Raw genomic sequence first — 14,687 nt, 5'->3', positions numbered from 1 at the left:
GTATTTCATACATTATCCAATTAGAGCCCATATTCTGGACGCTGTTTTGTTGCCGTTTCCCTGTCACGTGAAAACACCGCTGCCACAGTGGCACACTGCGAATAGACCAGTATCAACAGCTTCATTCAGTTTGTGTTCGGCACTGCAGTTACATGCCAGAGGCATACAACACTTTGATGGAGTCAGGATTGTAGCTTTATTTTCAGAATGTCATACACAGCAAGATGCTGATGGTTGGTTACATGTCACGCAAAGTGTGTCTAAGGTATGGAGAAAGTAGAGATAGATGAGACACGTGAACGATACACCTCGCAATGGTCGTCCTCGTATGACAGGACCAATGCAGGATAGTTTTCTCCAACTGTCGGCTAGAGGCGCCCAACATCAACTGCCAGAAATATTGGGAATGACAGCTCCCAGGTAACAGGGACTCGTATCTCAGACCAAAGAGTGCGTAGAAGATTGCTTCAGGATGGTCCTCATTCTAGAAGACCAACGAAAAGTTTTGCACTGAGCCAATGGAACCGACGCAATCGAAGGACCTGGGCTCTTGCACATCAACGTTGGACCTTTGCAGAATGGAGTAATGTCATGCTTTCTGAAGAGACCAATACTGGCTTCTGACCAGACACTAGACATGTTAGGGTTTGGAGAAGCGCTAGACGGCACCAGGAACGCCGATACGCTTAGAAAGTCGATTGGTTTGCAGGTGGAAGTGTAATGTTCTGGGCGGCAATAATGACGGAACGGTGGACCCCTCTAATCCACACCAACGGCAATTTGACTGGTCTTTGATACCTCCAAGAGGACCTACAAATGATTGTATCATCCTACAGAAAGATGTCAGTGACAATTTCATCCTAGTCAATGATAATGCAAGACCACCCTGTACTCCAGCAGTGTCTCGGTGTCTTCAAAGATGCAACGCCAGCTAAATGCATTAGCCAGCACAGGCCCCAGACATGAATGCAACTGAGCTTGCAAGGGACCTGGTGAAGGTGGCCATTGCACAGCGTCCAAATCCACCTAAATGCTGCCCGTGAGGAATGGGACCTCTTACACGAAGATAAACTTCATGATCTCAACCAGAGCATGCCTTGCAGAGTGGAGGAACACATCTGTGTGTGGGGAGGACATGCTCAGCACTAAAGACTGATAATCATCATCATGAGATAAAGATTTTCACTGTTTTTGTTTCCAAGATGTACACTTAGGAAAGAGCCCACTCTGGGTTTTGTAACGATTTTTTGTAAGCAACCAAATCGTTCTTCTTTTCACAACCAGTTATGTTTATTTTATTAATAAGCTATTGTACAAACCTCAGTGGGTGTACTGTAAGAAATCACTGTAGCAAACTGTATGTTATTCCAAACTTTTGTTGAGTTGTGTAACTGAAGTATATTGATAGTATTGTGATGAAGTTTTGTCAGATTTTTTGAGATGTTGATGGGGTTTACGTTGAAATGAAAATGATGAAATGGTATTGTGAAGTATGATGCTAAAACAATGTTTATTCTGTGATACATGTAAGGATTATGATGTTGTTGATGATGATATGATGCTGATGAAGATGTCAGGGAAATTAAATGCTAAGAATTGGCTGGTGCTCTGTTTTGTAATGCATTGCATTTTATTTAAGACTGTATTCTGTAGAAGATTCTGAGAAATAACTATAGGGAAGTTAGATAAAATGATGATGATGAGCATTGGTCTGTGATAATATTATTTATGTTTATGAAGCTTTAGCTGGGTCTAACTTGTTGATATTTGAACCTTAATTAACAACTGTATGATCACATAGGAAATGCCTTACAAGGTACTGAGTATACTGTTGATGACTATAAAGTACTAACACTTTATGAACATTTTCAAATCTGTCTGACATTGTAAAGGCCCATAATTAGAAAGTGCACATAATTAGAAAGTTGTAGATTGTTCAGTGTAAAATAAAATGGGGATTATTTTTTCTTAAAATGAGTGTAAAGGGTAAAGATATGCCATATATATGGCCTGTTTTGCTAAAATGTGACCAGTTAAGACCGTTACCTAAAAAGAATAACCTTTGTTATTCTAGAGAATTATTTCATAACTTTATTCTACAAGGGTATAATAATTTTTATGAAATGTATCCACGTGAATTTATATTAATTATCTACAACAGAGATATTACAACAAAACTGGAAAATCATTTGAAATTTTAAAAAATATGTTCATAGTGCATTATGTTTACTACTGCTGCCGACTTTATGTTGAACTCTGCACTGCTATTTTGAAGATTTTTACTTCTTTGGCCATAGAGAACAGCTTTCAATGCTTAGTAAGGAATGCAAACCATCGCTGAGTGAATGTAACTTTCTGTTTGTCTAAGAAGTATTAATTTTTACTGTCTTGACAACAACAACAACAACAAATCTGTAAATCATAAGAAAATCATTTAAATTGTCTTATATCTAATAATCAGTTAAATAAATGCTCATTCAACTGAAATTTTTGTTTACTTGTTATATGAAGTTCCATTTGTGCCATTTGTGAGTGAAAGAAAAGGATTTACTTAAATTTAATTAATAGTTAATTTGCTAGATACATGTTAAAAAAAACTTTTTAAAGTCAGAAACTTCCAGAACCTTCAACTTTCGGTGAAATTTTCTGTGAATTAACTAATTTTGATGTGTGATGCATAAAGCAACCAAATAGTGTACACATCCTCTGACCAGTATTGTCTGAGAGGGATATTGAAATGAATCTTGTCTCCTCAGAATTTTCCTGCACCAATTGAAATGTTTGATTCCACATAAGTTTTGGCCAGGCTTGAGTTAATTTACAAACTCAAATTATATAGTCCACATCCGAAGATATTTTTGCATATATGTAATCACCAAAACACATTTTTATAACAAATTTTTATTTTTCATATCGATTCATTTCAGAACATCGATCTTGAACCAAAAAAATAGTAATCACAGTTGTTATCAAATGATCGAAGAATTACTTCACAGTAAAGATAGTATTATTATGCCTCAGTTTTCATATAAACAAAATTTCTGTTGTCCTTTATAATTTTACTCTTGATTATATAGTCGACTGCGTACAATTGCAGGAAGCTCCTATTGTTTATATTGTAAAAAATTTCGACCTTTGTTATGGATCTTTAGGTGAAAAATTCTTTATATAAATAATCATTTTTAGAAAACATTATGTTTGTTTCAATTAAGACAGTCGTGTTAATACTAATTTGGATTACATCCGGTTCTAGAAGGATTTGGAAGCTATATACGTAGTATATAAAGTAATTTTGGCGTCATGCGCGTCAGAGTTGCTAAAGATTGGAGTCAGATAGCATCAGAGTTGCTTGTGCATTAAACAAGGATGATTATAGCAGCCATTGAGATTTCTGTACGTCCAGCCTTCTGATTGGAGGTTTGAGGGACTTCGGCCGTTTACTTATGTAATAAAATTCCAACAGCCGTCCTTACGATATTATTCATTATATGGCTACCACTTTCGGTGCTTCAGTACACCACCTTCAGGCCTTAACAGACCCTGAGGGGGTTCACTTCAATCGTACACACGATTCCTCAGTGGTCAACATCTTTGAACTGGTTTCCGCAGACCACCTGTAACTTAGTTACATTTGAGTTGATCGTTGGAGACATAACATCGTTGTTACAGTTAGACTGTGAAAACCAGTTCATAGATGTTGGCCACGGAGGAATCTTGTATGCCATCGGAGTTAATCCCCTCAGGGTCAGTTAATGCCTGAAGATGGTATACTGAAGCACCGAAACTGTTAGTCATAGAATAAATAACATCTTAAGTACAGCTATAGGTGTTCCATTTTATTACATGCCACTGAAATTGATCCACGTGACTGACTGAGAAATTGAGTTCTTTGTCTTGTGTAGAAATATTTCACAATGTATTTACTTAACATACGGTATTGTAGAAAATGTGTCGAGAATGAAAAATTAAATTGATATGGCGATAAAAATTAACAATCGACTTGTCATTGAAACATCTTGGACCCATAATATTGGAAAGCTTATACATGACCAAAGAAGGCTCCCTAGACAACGAAATAGGCATGGTAAGATAAGTAACATTTAGCTGCTAATATATTGTACAACCTCACTAAGTTACAAGAACATTGATAGAGCTGGAAGGAGCATAGCCAATTGAACGTAGTAAATTTAACTTCTGTATATCCATGAACATTTAGTAGAAGGGAGGAACATTATACAATGCAGCAGACATTTCGTTACAATATCAATCGTGCGGTTCCGAGTCGCAATATGATCCTCCGATGACATACAGCTTTCAGGACAATAGGAAGCACTCTCAAGAAGAAGCTGCAAGGTCCTGATAAAGAAGTGAGGACACCTGAGCAGCTGAGACGATGAAACAGAGGATACAGTCTCCCGATTCAGATCCGGATCGAATTCTTTGACAGGACACCCTAATGGGCACGCAAAGTATACGCTAGTAGCTGCCCCGACTCAATATTAACTGAGTGTTGCTATTAACTTTTGCATCCCTACAAACAGTAAGATCGTGTGAGGCGAATGTATTCCTTACCTGTGAAGACGCCGTGTGCGAGGCAGAGGACTGCAAGCAGCCGAAGTAACTGCCGCATCTGGAACAAGGAGGCACACCTTGTCATTCTCAAGCCTTGCACGTTTACTCACACAGCCGAAGCTGACAGATTTATGCTGTGTACAAACAATCAAGTCCGATCCCCTGCCGGACACACAGCTTCAATGTGCTAGTCATTCATTCGTATATCACTAGTGTGGTCTTTGGAGATGTGGAATGAGTGTAAAGATGCGACGTAACACAACAGTCACTTCACACCTAACAAACTAGGAAAGAAATACTAATGCAGAAGGGTAAAATTTTGAGGATGGATGGAAGTGAAACATTTGTAAGCACTTACTTCCTAATTTACTACCAAGAGAAGTACCTCAGCTCCAATGGCTAAAACCGATCCAAAAAAAAAAAGAGAGAGAGAGAGAGAGAGAGAGATGTATCTCTCGACGTTTCCGTCTGCACCAACACTTCCCGATAGAAAAATTTTAATACAGGTTTTTGCGTTGGGTCAAGTCGCCTTCAGTGCAACTAGTGAGTCACTTCAAAAGCCGCGCTTGTGACAAGCTGGGGATGCATGTGTTTACCTAGGAGAGCAGACAGTTAACTGCTGTAGTGACAGTTGCAAGGGGTGTGTAAGTACGTTAACCGAAGGACGCACTGGTCATAATGGTGCAGTCGCTGCAGATACCGAACAGGTAACTACATGAATCTAATAATATTAAAAGCAGTTCACTGTTAAGAAACCATGATCCAGGGAAGGTCTCAGTATTAATAAAAAGAAGCCACAGTGCTACGAATATCAATAATAAACACAATTTTGCGGGAAAAAGTGGGAATTGCATTGTAACCCGATCATCCACGAAAGTTTGCGAAGATATACGAAGAGCAATTAAAGCTCATAATGGTACTTATCTTAAAGTGAGTCGAGTTGGGGCCTCCATAGACAGCGGGTGCAATGGAGGCGAGGGATGGCTTACTTCGGAGTCGGAAGCAATGTAATTGAAATATTCAGCTTTAGGCGGTTCATTCTATAATCTGTGTGCACGTAAAGTCACGCGAAAAATCTCGCATGTCGTTCTAGCAGTGCGACGATGATGATTATGTGTATTTTGTGGCTTATCTACATCTACATCCTTACTCCGCAAGCCATCTGACGGTGTGTGGCGGTTGCTACCTTGACTACCTTATCGGTTCTCTCTTCTATTCCAGTCTCGTATTGTTCGTGGAAAGGAAGACTGTCGGTATGCCTCTGTGTGCGCTCTAATCTATGATTTTATCCTCATGGTCTCTTCGCGAGATATACGTAGGAGGGAGCAATATACTGCTTGACTCCTCGGTGAAGTTATGTTCTCGAAACTTCAACAAAAGCCCGTACCGAGCTACTGAGCGTCTCTCTTGCAGAGTCTTCCGCTGGAGTTTATCTATCATCTCCGTAACGCTTTCGCGATTACTAAATGATCCTGTAACGAAGCGCGCTGCTCTCTGTTGGATCTTCTCCATCGCTTCTATCAACCCCATCTGGTACGGTTCCCACACAGGTGAGCAGTATTCAAGCAGTGGGCGAACAAGTGTACTGTAACCTACTTCCTTTGTTTTCGGACTGCATTTCCTTAGGATTCTTCCAATGAATCTCAGTCTGGCATCTGCTTTACCGACGATTAATTTTATCTGGTCAGTCCGCAGCTCGTGGTCGTGCGGTAGCGTTCTCGCTTCCCACGCCCGGGTTCCCGGGTTCGATTCTCGGCGGGTCAGGGATTTTTCTCTGCCTCGTGATGACTGGGTGTTGTGTGCTGTCCTTAGGTTAGTTAGGTTTAAGTAGTTCTAGGGACTGATTACCATAGGTGTTAAGTCCCATAGTGCTCCGAGCCATTTGAACAATTTTTTATATGGTCATTCCATTTTAAATCACTCCTAATGCTTACTCCCAGATAATTTATGGAACTAACTGCTTCCAATTTCTGACCTGCTAAATTTTAGCTAAATGGTAAAGGATCTTTCTTTCTATGTATTCGCAGTACATTATCGCTGATACTGATCTGTTATCACCAAACGGTGCGATGCAGAGTAAAAGCGTTATCTGTAAAAAGTGTCATATAGTCCGTACAGTAGCATACCCACTTATCAAGCAGATTCATTCATGTATGACATTAAAGAAAACAAACGCCGCATAGTGAGTGACAAGAACAGTGCATCGTCGTAGCGTGAGCAGTACTGCACCTGTATTCCGGTCAATTAGTCAGTAGGTGTCATTGGCGCACAGTGGCTTAAAGAAAATAAAAGCAGCGTGTAACCTTGCTAGGTATCATGAAATTCCGATATGACGGCTGCTATGAGGATACAAAAAAAAAGCATCCATTACAGGGACTGACGTTGTAGTTCTGTTCTACCACCCATCAACGTAATTTATCTGTAGAACGCTGTATTTATTCGTCGGTGTCTGGAGACTAACAAGTCTATAGATTACAGAACCACATGTCAGTGCACAAACAATGCCGTGTAACAGCCAATTATCGCCACCAGATTCACAAGAATAATGAACGAACTACTGCTTGGCAGAGAGGCAGACATTTGACTGAAATAATATATGCAGTACCTACAGTACTTACAAACGCGAAACTTTGCGAATAAGTACAATGAGATATAGGTATAGAAACGATATAAGTTTGGTGCCAGAGTGCATGCCCACAGACCCTGCAGTAGCGCTGTAGTCGGGTAGGGGGCCCTATTTAAACGGTGCATGGTGGACAAGTCATACACGTGACGATCACATTACAACTCCAGGAGGTCATTAGTATGCGTAGAATGAGGGGGTAGACGTGTTACACGACAGTTAAGCCAGTTCGAGAGCGACTTCTTCGTCGGCATGAAAAGCACAGGCTGGTTGACACCCCAAGTGGCTCGCCAAATCGATTGTTCGGAGTGCCCCATTAGACGATACTGGGTGCAGTGTACACGAGATGGCACCCACGTGCAACGTTCTGGGTCTGGAGCGAGCAAAATGGCGACGAGGAATGAGGATCTAAGGATCATGTGGCAAGTGGTTAGGAATCCTACAATGACTCGCTCCATGATGCAAGCAGATGTACGGGTACCAGTTGGGTGCAGCAAATGGTTGTCAACGCGTTATTAATGTTGCAATGTATTTTTCTGCTTGTCAAGACATGTGAGAAAGAACAGACCCCACATATATACAGGGGAACATTAATAAAAGTCGGGAACTTGCCGAGATGGTGTTCGTGTACGTACAAGCAGATAGAAACTGTCGAGAGGCAGCACGGTTATACTGAAACAAGTGCCCTCACAGACACCAACAACATCACACAACATTTCGGGTCCTTTTTGGGCGTTTGTGTGATCGTGGGTTCTTTCAGACAGGGAGGCGGCGGACTGTGCGTACAGCAGATTTTGGAGGACCGAGGGAACCTTGACAAGCTCCAGGCAAGCGGCCCGCCAACGTGCTGTAAGCCAAAGTACGATTAAGTGTGTCCTGCATGACATTATGTCCAATGGAGGCCACTTTGAAGATCTGTTGTCATGTGGATATGACGCAGCTCTGTATTGTGTTTGACATGATATGTTGTCGTTGCACGCACACCGTCCATTTCTGGACACATGTACATAGGACCTTTTTTCCACCATTTTCAGTCAGGAGCCCCTCCCCGTAGTTTATCGGTTTTATTAATGTTCGCCCTGTAAATGTGGTGTGTGTTCCTTCGTGCGTGTCCAAAAGAACTGACAGCACATATATAATTATGACGAGGATGGCCAATGATCCCTCAGTGCATTTGCAAAAGTGGTTCAAATGGCTCTGAGCACTATGGGACTTAATTTCTCAGGTCATCAGTCCCTTAGAACTTAGAACTACTTAAAATTAACTAACCTAAGGACATCACACACATCCAAGCCCGAGGCAGGGTTCGAACCTGCGACCGTAGCGGTGGCGCGGTTCCAAACTGTAGCGCCTAGAACCGCTCGGCCGCTCCAGCCGGCAGTGCATTTGCACACCACGCTCGAACTCTTACGGGAATCGGCGAAACGTCGCCCATAACGACGATAATAGGCTGGGACACTACGTCAGCAGTGTGTGGATGACTTGGAAATTTCGGTTGGTCAGGGACAGTGTTCGGATGGCTGAGGTGGTCTGGGCAGCCGTTCGCGATAAACTAAAAGTTAATGTTCGGGTCCCGGTCAGGCACAAATTTCCAACTTTTCCCATCAGTGTATTTTCATGCCAAATGGCACACAATGATGTTATTTCCTTTGGATTTGATCTTACACTTGTGAGCATCTCCATCCAGCAAGGTATGCTTACTCTTATAACTAGGTTAACGTAGACAGTTTTCATATTTATATTATATTTCTGTGTGTGTATTTCTGCTGAGTCATTTCATCTTTGTCTTCCGAGTATTGTAGGTTTAGAAGCACTTAATTGCTCTTCTGTTGGTTGAATGTACATGTCTTGTTCATTAGATTCCACAAACGTTTGTCTATACTGTATACTACTATACACAGACAAGTTGTTGTTTGACTTTGTACCCAAAAACTTCAAAAGTACTTGATCGATTTACTTAAAATTTTTAATGACACCTTAATGAGCATTCTGACGAATATAGGCTACATATATTTTTTAATATACAGTGTGGTCATAAAGAGTCTGGAAATAACTGTCAAGGAAAAACTTTGATATGTTGCGCCGTTTGTGAGTCAATTAGAATTGAAGTTAGTCAATCAGACCGTTTTGCTCTACCATTCAAGCGGCCCGCCAGATGCAGTTTGTGTCAGTTGCACTCTTAGCGTAGATGATAGCGTATGAGACTACTCAGCCTTTTGCCCGCCGCGGTGGCGGTGCGGTTCTGGCGCTTCACTCCGGAACCGTGGGACTGCTACGGTCGCAAGTTCGAATCCTGCCTCGGGCATGGATGTGTGTGATGTCCTTAGGTTAGTTAGGTTTAAGTAGTTCTACGTTCTAGGGGACTGATGACCTATGATGGTAAGTCCCACAGAGCTCAGAGCCATTTGAACCATTTTTTACTCTGCCTTTGGCTTGGATTCGACCCTAACTACCGTCCCATGTCCAGTTTCTGTATCGCTCTCTTGTTCGGTTTTAGGAAACCAAACGAACTACGCGTTTGGCGACAGCGCCTTTGGCAACTTAAATGCTAATTAACTCGTAAACGGCGCAACGTATTGAATTTTTTTTCTAAACGGTTCTTTCTCACCACAACCTATTTTACAACACCCTTACAAGCTCTCCAGACTGTTCCTGAACACATATAGATATACATTTAGTGTATGAAGGGGAAATGTTGTTTCCGAAAATCCGAAAAGTTTTTGATAGAGTATTGGCAATTTTTACAAGATATTCTAATGAACATACATTCTTAATATATATAATATATAAAATATATATACATTTTTATATGGGGAAAAGTGGTTATCAAAAAGTTATTGACCGAATTTCTTCAAATTTTTACACGTTACTGTAATGAACTTTGGGACGGTCATAGGCTGTATACTTTTTAATACATATAATATATAGTGTTATATGCAATATGCATATAAAGGGAAAGGTTGTTAGCAAAAATGTCGTAAAGTTCTTGACTGATTTACTTCAAATATTTACACAACACACTAATGAACAATGAGATGGACAAAGGCTATATTTTTGTAAACAAGAATGTGCAGGTTGTCTGTTAAAGCCGACTGCAAGAAAGAAAATGCTGTTCTCCTCTATGCTGAGAATGTACGGTTCTGTTTTCTTTCTCACAGTCGTTTGACTTAACGATAGTAGGCATTAACACCTTAAACAAACTGTGTCTCTGATACAAATTTCATAAAAACGAAAACTGTATACACAACAATATGCTGCTTTGTTTTCTTCTTCGCAATCGGTTTTCACAGAAAACAGAAATTTGTAGTTGTCGCTTATCGGCCTATAATTAGAATACTATAACGGAATCTGAGTTTGCAATAACAGTAAAGAAGCCTCAAAATTATCAGATCTAAAGATGATTGAGTTTATCAACCGAAACTCGTTATATAATTATTGTCATCTAATTCTCAAAGTTTTTAAATAATTGTGAAAAAAATTTTTGTATATTAAAAGTAAGAATCGGTCTGTCGAGTGTTGTTTAAATCAGTTGTTTCGTGGATGAATTACATTTCCTTAACATTTTCGCAATGAATCTCAGTCAGGCATCTGTTTTTCTTATAACTAGTTTTATGTGGTCATTCCACATTAGATCGCTTCACACGGTTACATAGGGTACTGGGTAATTGCCCTATAACAGCTTTACGGTACCCCTGAATTACGTTTACCTTTGGCGATTTCGTACCGTTAAGAACGACGTTTTGAGTTCTGTCTTGAAGAAGTTCTGAATCCAATCACAAATCTGGTTAGATGCTCTGCGAGTATGAAACGGGAGTTCGGAACTGTATAGAACGGAACACATAATCAGCGGACATGAACATACACAACGTCACGAGTACAGTATTTTTGCTTGAACGTGACTTCTGCTGCTACTTTAAAAGCGAATGCAGGAAGTTAAGTCCAGACGATGCAGCCCACGATTAGCGAGTGGGCAGTAAGGAATGCGGTTGTAGTCGAGAATAACAACACAACTGCTTGGAAAGACGTCCAGCAGAACGATACGGCAAAAACACGTGAAATAATTCATCATTAATATTTTACTTCTGACGTACGTAAATGTTTTCTGCTAAATACATAAGATTTCACAGTCGATCTGTTCGTGAAAAATAACTCCTCGCAATATAATTTGCGCCAGGGTGTGGGATTTGAGCCCTTATCGAGGGCAGCCGCCTTAATCAATTAGGTCATCCGATCACGTCTTCGGAACCAAACCATGCTTCCATAGTAGTTCATGGTTTTTTTTTCATAATAAAAATTCTGGGGTTCTCTGCTCGGATATATCACAATCAAACGGGCTTGTATGATGAAGGGCCACAGATGCAAAGGACTTGGAAGATCCGTGAAATGCAACAGACAGTGTCTTGAAAAGAGATAATATCACGAACATCAACAAAAGAAAAACAAGTGAAATGGAAGGCAGTCGAATTACATCAGGCAACGCAGAGGGAATTAAGATTACGAAATGAGACACTGAAAGTAGTAGGCGAGTTTTGCTATTCGGCTGCAAAATAAGTAATGACGGCGAAAGCAATTGTTTGAAAATATTTGTGTGTACTATAGCCCCATGCAGGAAGTCAAACGTGCACGAAAACGGTACAGACAAGACAAGCAGAAGGATGCTCAACATCAGTAGCTCTATCTTTTCCCCGACGTGGGCAGGACAACAGGCGGCAATCCTCCACATCAGCTGCAGTCATATCGTCAGACTATGCAGTGGGAAGTTATATGTAGACCGACTCTTCCTGGAACGTATTTTCTCTGGATTTCAACAATAAACGTCCACGTGATGCACAACGCCCCTCTCGTAACGTCTGCCAACTTTGTTGAGCAGCTGACTAAATGATCCTGTGACGAAACGCACCGCACTTCGTTAGATCTTGTCCTAAAAAGGGAATCTGACTGGCGAGCAGTACTCAAGAATGGTTTGAACGTGTGTTTTGTAAGGCACTTCTTTAGTAGATGAATTACACTACTGGCCATTAAAATTGATACACCAAGAAGAAATGCAGATGATAAACGGGTATTCATTGGACAAATATATTATACTAGATCTGACATGTGATTACATTTTCACGCAATTTGGGTGCCTAAATCCTGAGAAACGAGTACCCAGAACAACTACCTCTGGCCGAAATAACGGCCTTGATTCGCCTGGGCATTGAGTCAAACAGAGCTGGGATGGCGTGTACAGGTACAGCTACCCATGCAGCTTCAACACGAGACCACAATTCATCAAGAGTACTGACTGGCGTCTTGTGACGAGCCACTTGCTCGGCCACCATTGACCACACGTTTTCAATTGTTGAGAGATCTGGAGAATGTGCTGGCCAGGCCAGCAGTCGAACGTTTTCTGTATCCAGAAAGGCCCGTACAGGACTTGCAACATGCGGCCGTGTATTATCCTGCAGAAATGTAGGGTCTCGCAAGGATCGAATGAAGGGTAGAGCCATGGGTCGTAACACATCTGAAATGTAACGTCCACTGTTCAAAGTGCCGTCAATGCGAACAAGAGGTGACTGAGACGTGTAACCAATGGCACCCCATACCATCACGCCGGGTGATACGCCATTATTGGCGATGAAGAGTACACGCTTCCAATGTGCGTTCACCACGATGTCGCCAAACACGGATGCAACCATCATGATGCTGTAAACAGAACCTGGATTCATCCGAAAAAATGACGTTTTGCCATTCGTGCACCCAGGTTGAGTACACCATCGCAGGCGTCTGTGATGCAGCGTCAAGGGTAAGCTCAGCCATGGTCTCCGAGCTGATAGTCCATGCTGCTGCAAACGTCGTCGAACTGTTCGTGCAGATGGTTGTTGGCTTGCTAACGTCCCCACCTGTCGACTCTGGGATCGAGACGTGGCAGCACGATCTGTTACAGTCATGCGGATAAGATGTCTGTCATCTCGACTGCTAGTGATACGAGGCCGTTCGGATCCAGTACGGCGTTCCGTATTACCCTCCTGAACCCACCAACTCCATATTCTGCTAACAATCATTGGATCTCGATACGATAAACCGCAATCGCGATAGGCTACAATCCGACCTTTATGAAAGTCGGAAACGTGATGGTACGCATTTCTCCTCCTTACACGAGACATCACAACAACGTTTCACCAGGCAACGTCGGTCAACTGCTGTTTGTGTATGAGTAATCGGTTGGAAACTTTCCTCATGTCAGCAAGTTGTTGGTGTCGCCACCGGCGCCAGCCTTGTGTGAATGCTCTGAAAAGCTAATCATTTGCATATCACAGCATCTTCTTCCTGTCGGTTAAATTTCGCGTCCGTAGCACGTCATCTTCGTGGTGTAGCAATTTTAATGGCCAGTAGTGTATATTTCCTTGAGATTTTTCCAGTGCATTTCTTCCTGGCATCTGCTATTCCAACAATTTGTTTTATGTTATCATTTCACCCTGGACGGCCATTCCTTGGTATTTCACAATACTTAGTGTTTCCAGTGATTTGCCACCACGTGTGCAGTACGTTATATTTTTCTACGTTCTGGATCAACTGCCAGTTCTTGTACCAACCAAGGATTATTTTCGTGTGTTCCTGCAAGTCTGCCGTTGCAACCTTCCTATAAAATCCTGTGAAGAGCCCCACGTTGCTTCTGTCGCCATACACTACAGACAAAAGTAACAGAAATAAATGAACAATATCCAGATTGATTTTCTTTCACCAAGAGTCGTCACCCTGAGTAACTTCGGTTTGAATGCCACCGTACAGAGACTGCATTCCGTTAAATGCATAAAAAATATGAAATGACAACGAACTCCTTAAATGACATGTACCCACCCACGTCCATTGTATTTTACTCTCTGTTGTATTTGCAAATGCTTTAACACACCAGCTACCCCTGTCCGTGCATTTCTGGACTATGGGATCCTTAATGGATAGGTTTGACGAAAGACATCGAAATATTTCAAAGAAGGGCAATTCGTTTTGTATTATCTCGAAATAAAGGAAAAAGAATCACGAGTATGGTAAGCGGGTTGTGGTGGCAATCATTGCAACAAAGGCGATCTTTTCACAAAATTTTAATCACTATCTTACTCCTCCGAATGCGAAAATACTTTGTTACATAAGAAGAAATGACCACCGTGATAAAATAAGAGCCGGCCGTTGTGGCCGTGCGGTTCTAGGCGCTTCAGTCCGGAACCGGGCGACCGCTACGGTTGCAGGTTCGAATCCTGCCTGTGGCGTGGATGTGTGTGACGTTCTTAGGTTAGTTAGGTTTAAGTAGTTCTAAGTTCTAGGTGACTGATACCCTCAGATGATAAGTCTCATAATGCTCAGAGCCATTTGAACCATTTTTGATAAAATAAGGAAAATCAGTATCCGCACAGAAAAATTCGGTTTTTCATTTTTTTCCACATGCTGTTTGATAGTGCGAGGCAGAGAATTGGTATGAATGGGTTCCAAGCACAGGTAAGTGTGAATTACAAAG

At 41.5% G+C, this 14,687-nt stretch overlaps 1 protein-coding gene and 1 long non-coding RNA gene across 2 annotated transcripts in view; one reads left to right on the top strand and one right to left on the bottom strand.

Annotated features, from left to right (window-relative positions):
- Window positions 1-14,687, top strand: part of LOC126297428 (uncharacterized) — a 245,256-nt gene that overhangs the window by 5,569 nt on the left and 225,000 nt on the right. The gene's annotated exons all lie outside the window — the stretch shown is intronic.
- LOC126297427 (uncharacterized) overlaps window positions 1-14,687 on the bottom strand; it is a 479,132-nt gene that overhangs the window by 286,204 nt on the left and 178,241 nt on the right. Inside the window, exon 2 of the mRNA XM_049988246.1 lies at window positions 4,573-4,630. Coding sequence (XP_049844203.1) covers window positions 4,573-4,630 — 58 coding nt within the window. The remainder of the gene's footprint in view (window positions 1-4,572; window positions 4,631-14,687) is intronic.

Source organism: Schistocerca gregaria, chromosome X (assembly GCF_023897955.1).
Source record: "Schistocerca gregaria isolate iqSchGreg1 chromosome X, iqSchGreg1.2, whole genome shotgun sequence".
Classification (NCBI taxonomy): domain Eukaryota; kingdom Metazoa; phylum Arthropoda; class Insecta; order Orthoptera; family Acrididae; genus Schistocerca; species Schistocerca gregaria.
This window is presented reverse-complemented; position numbering and strand designations above follow the sequence as displayed.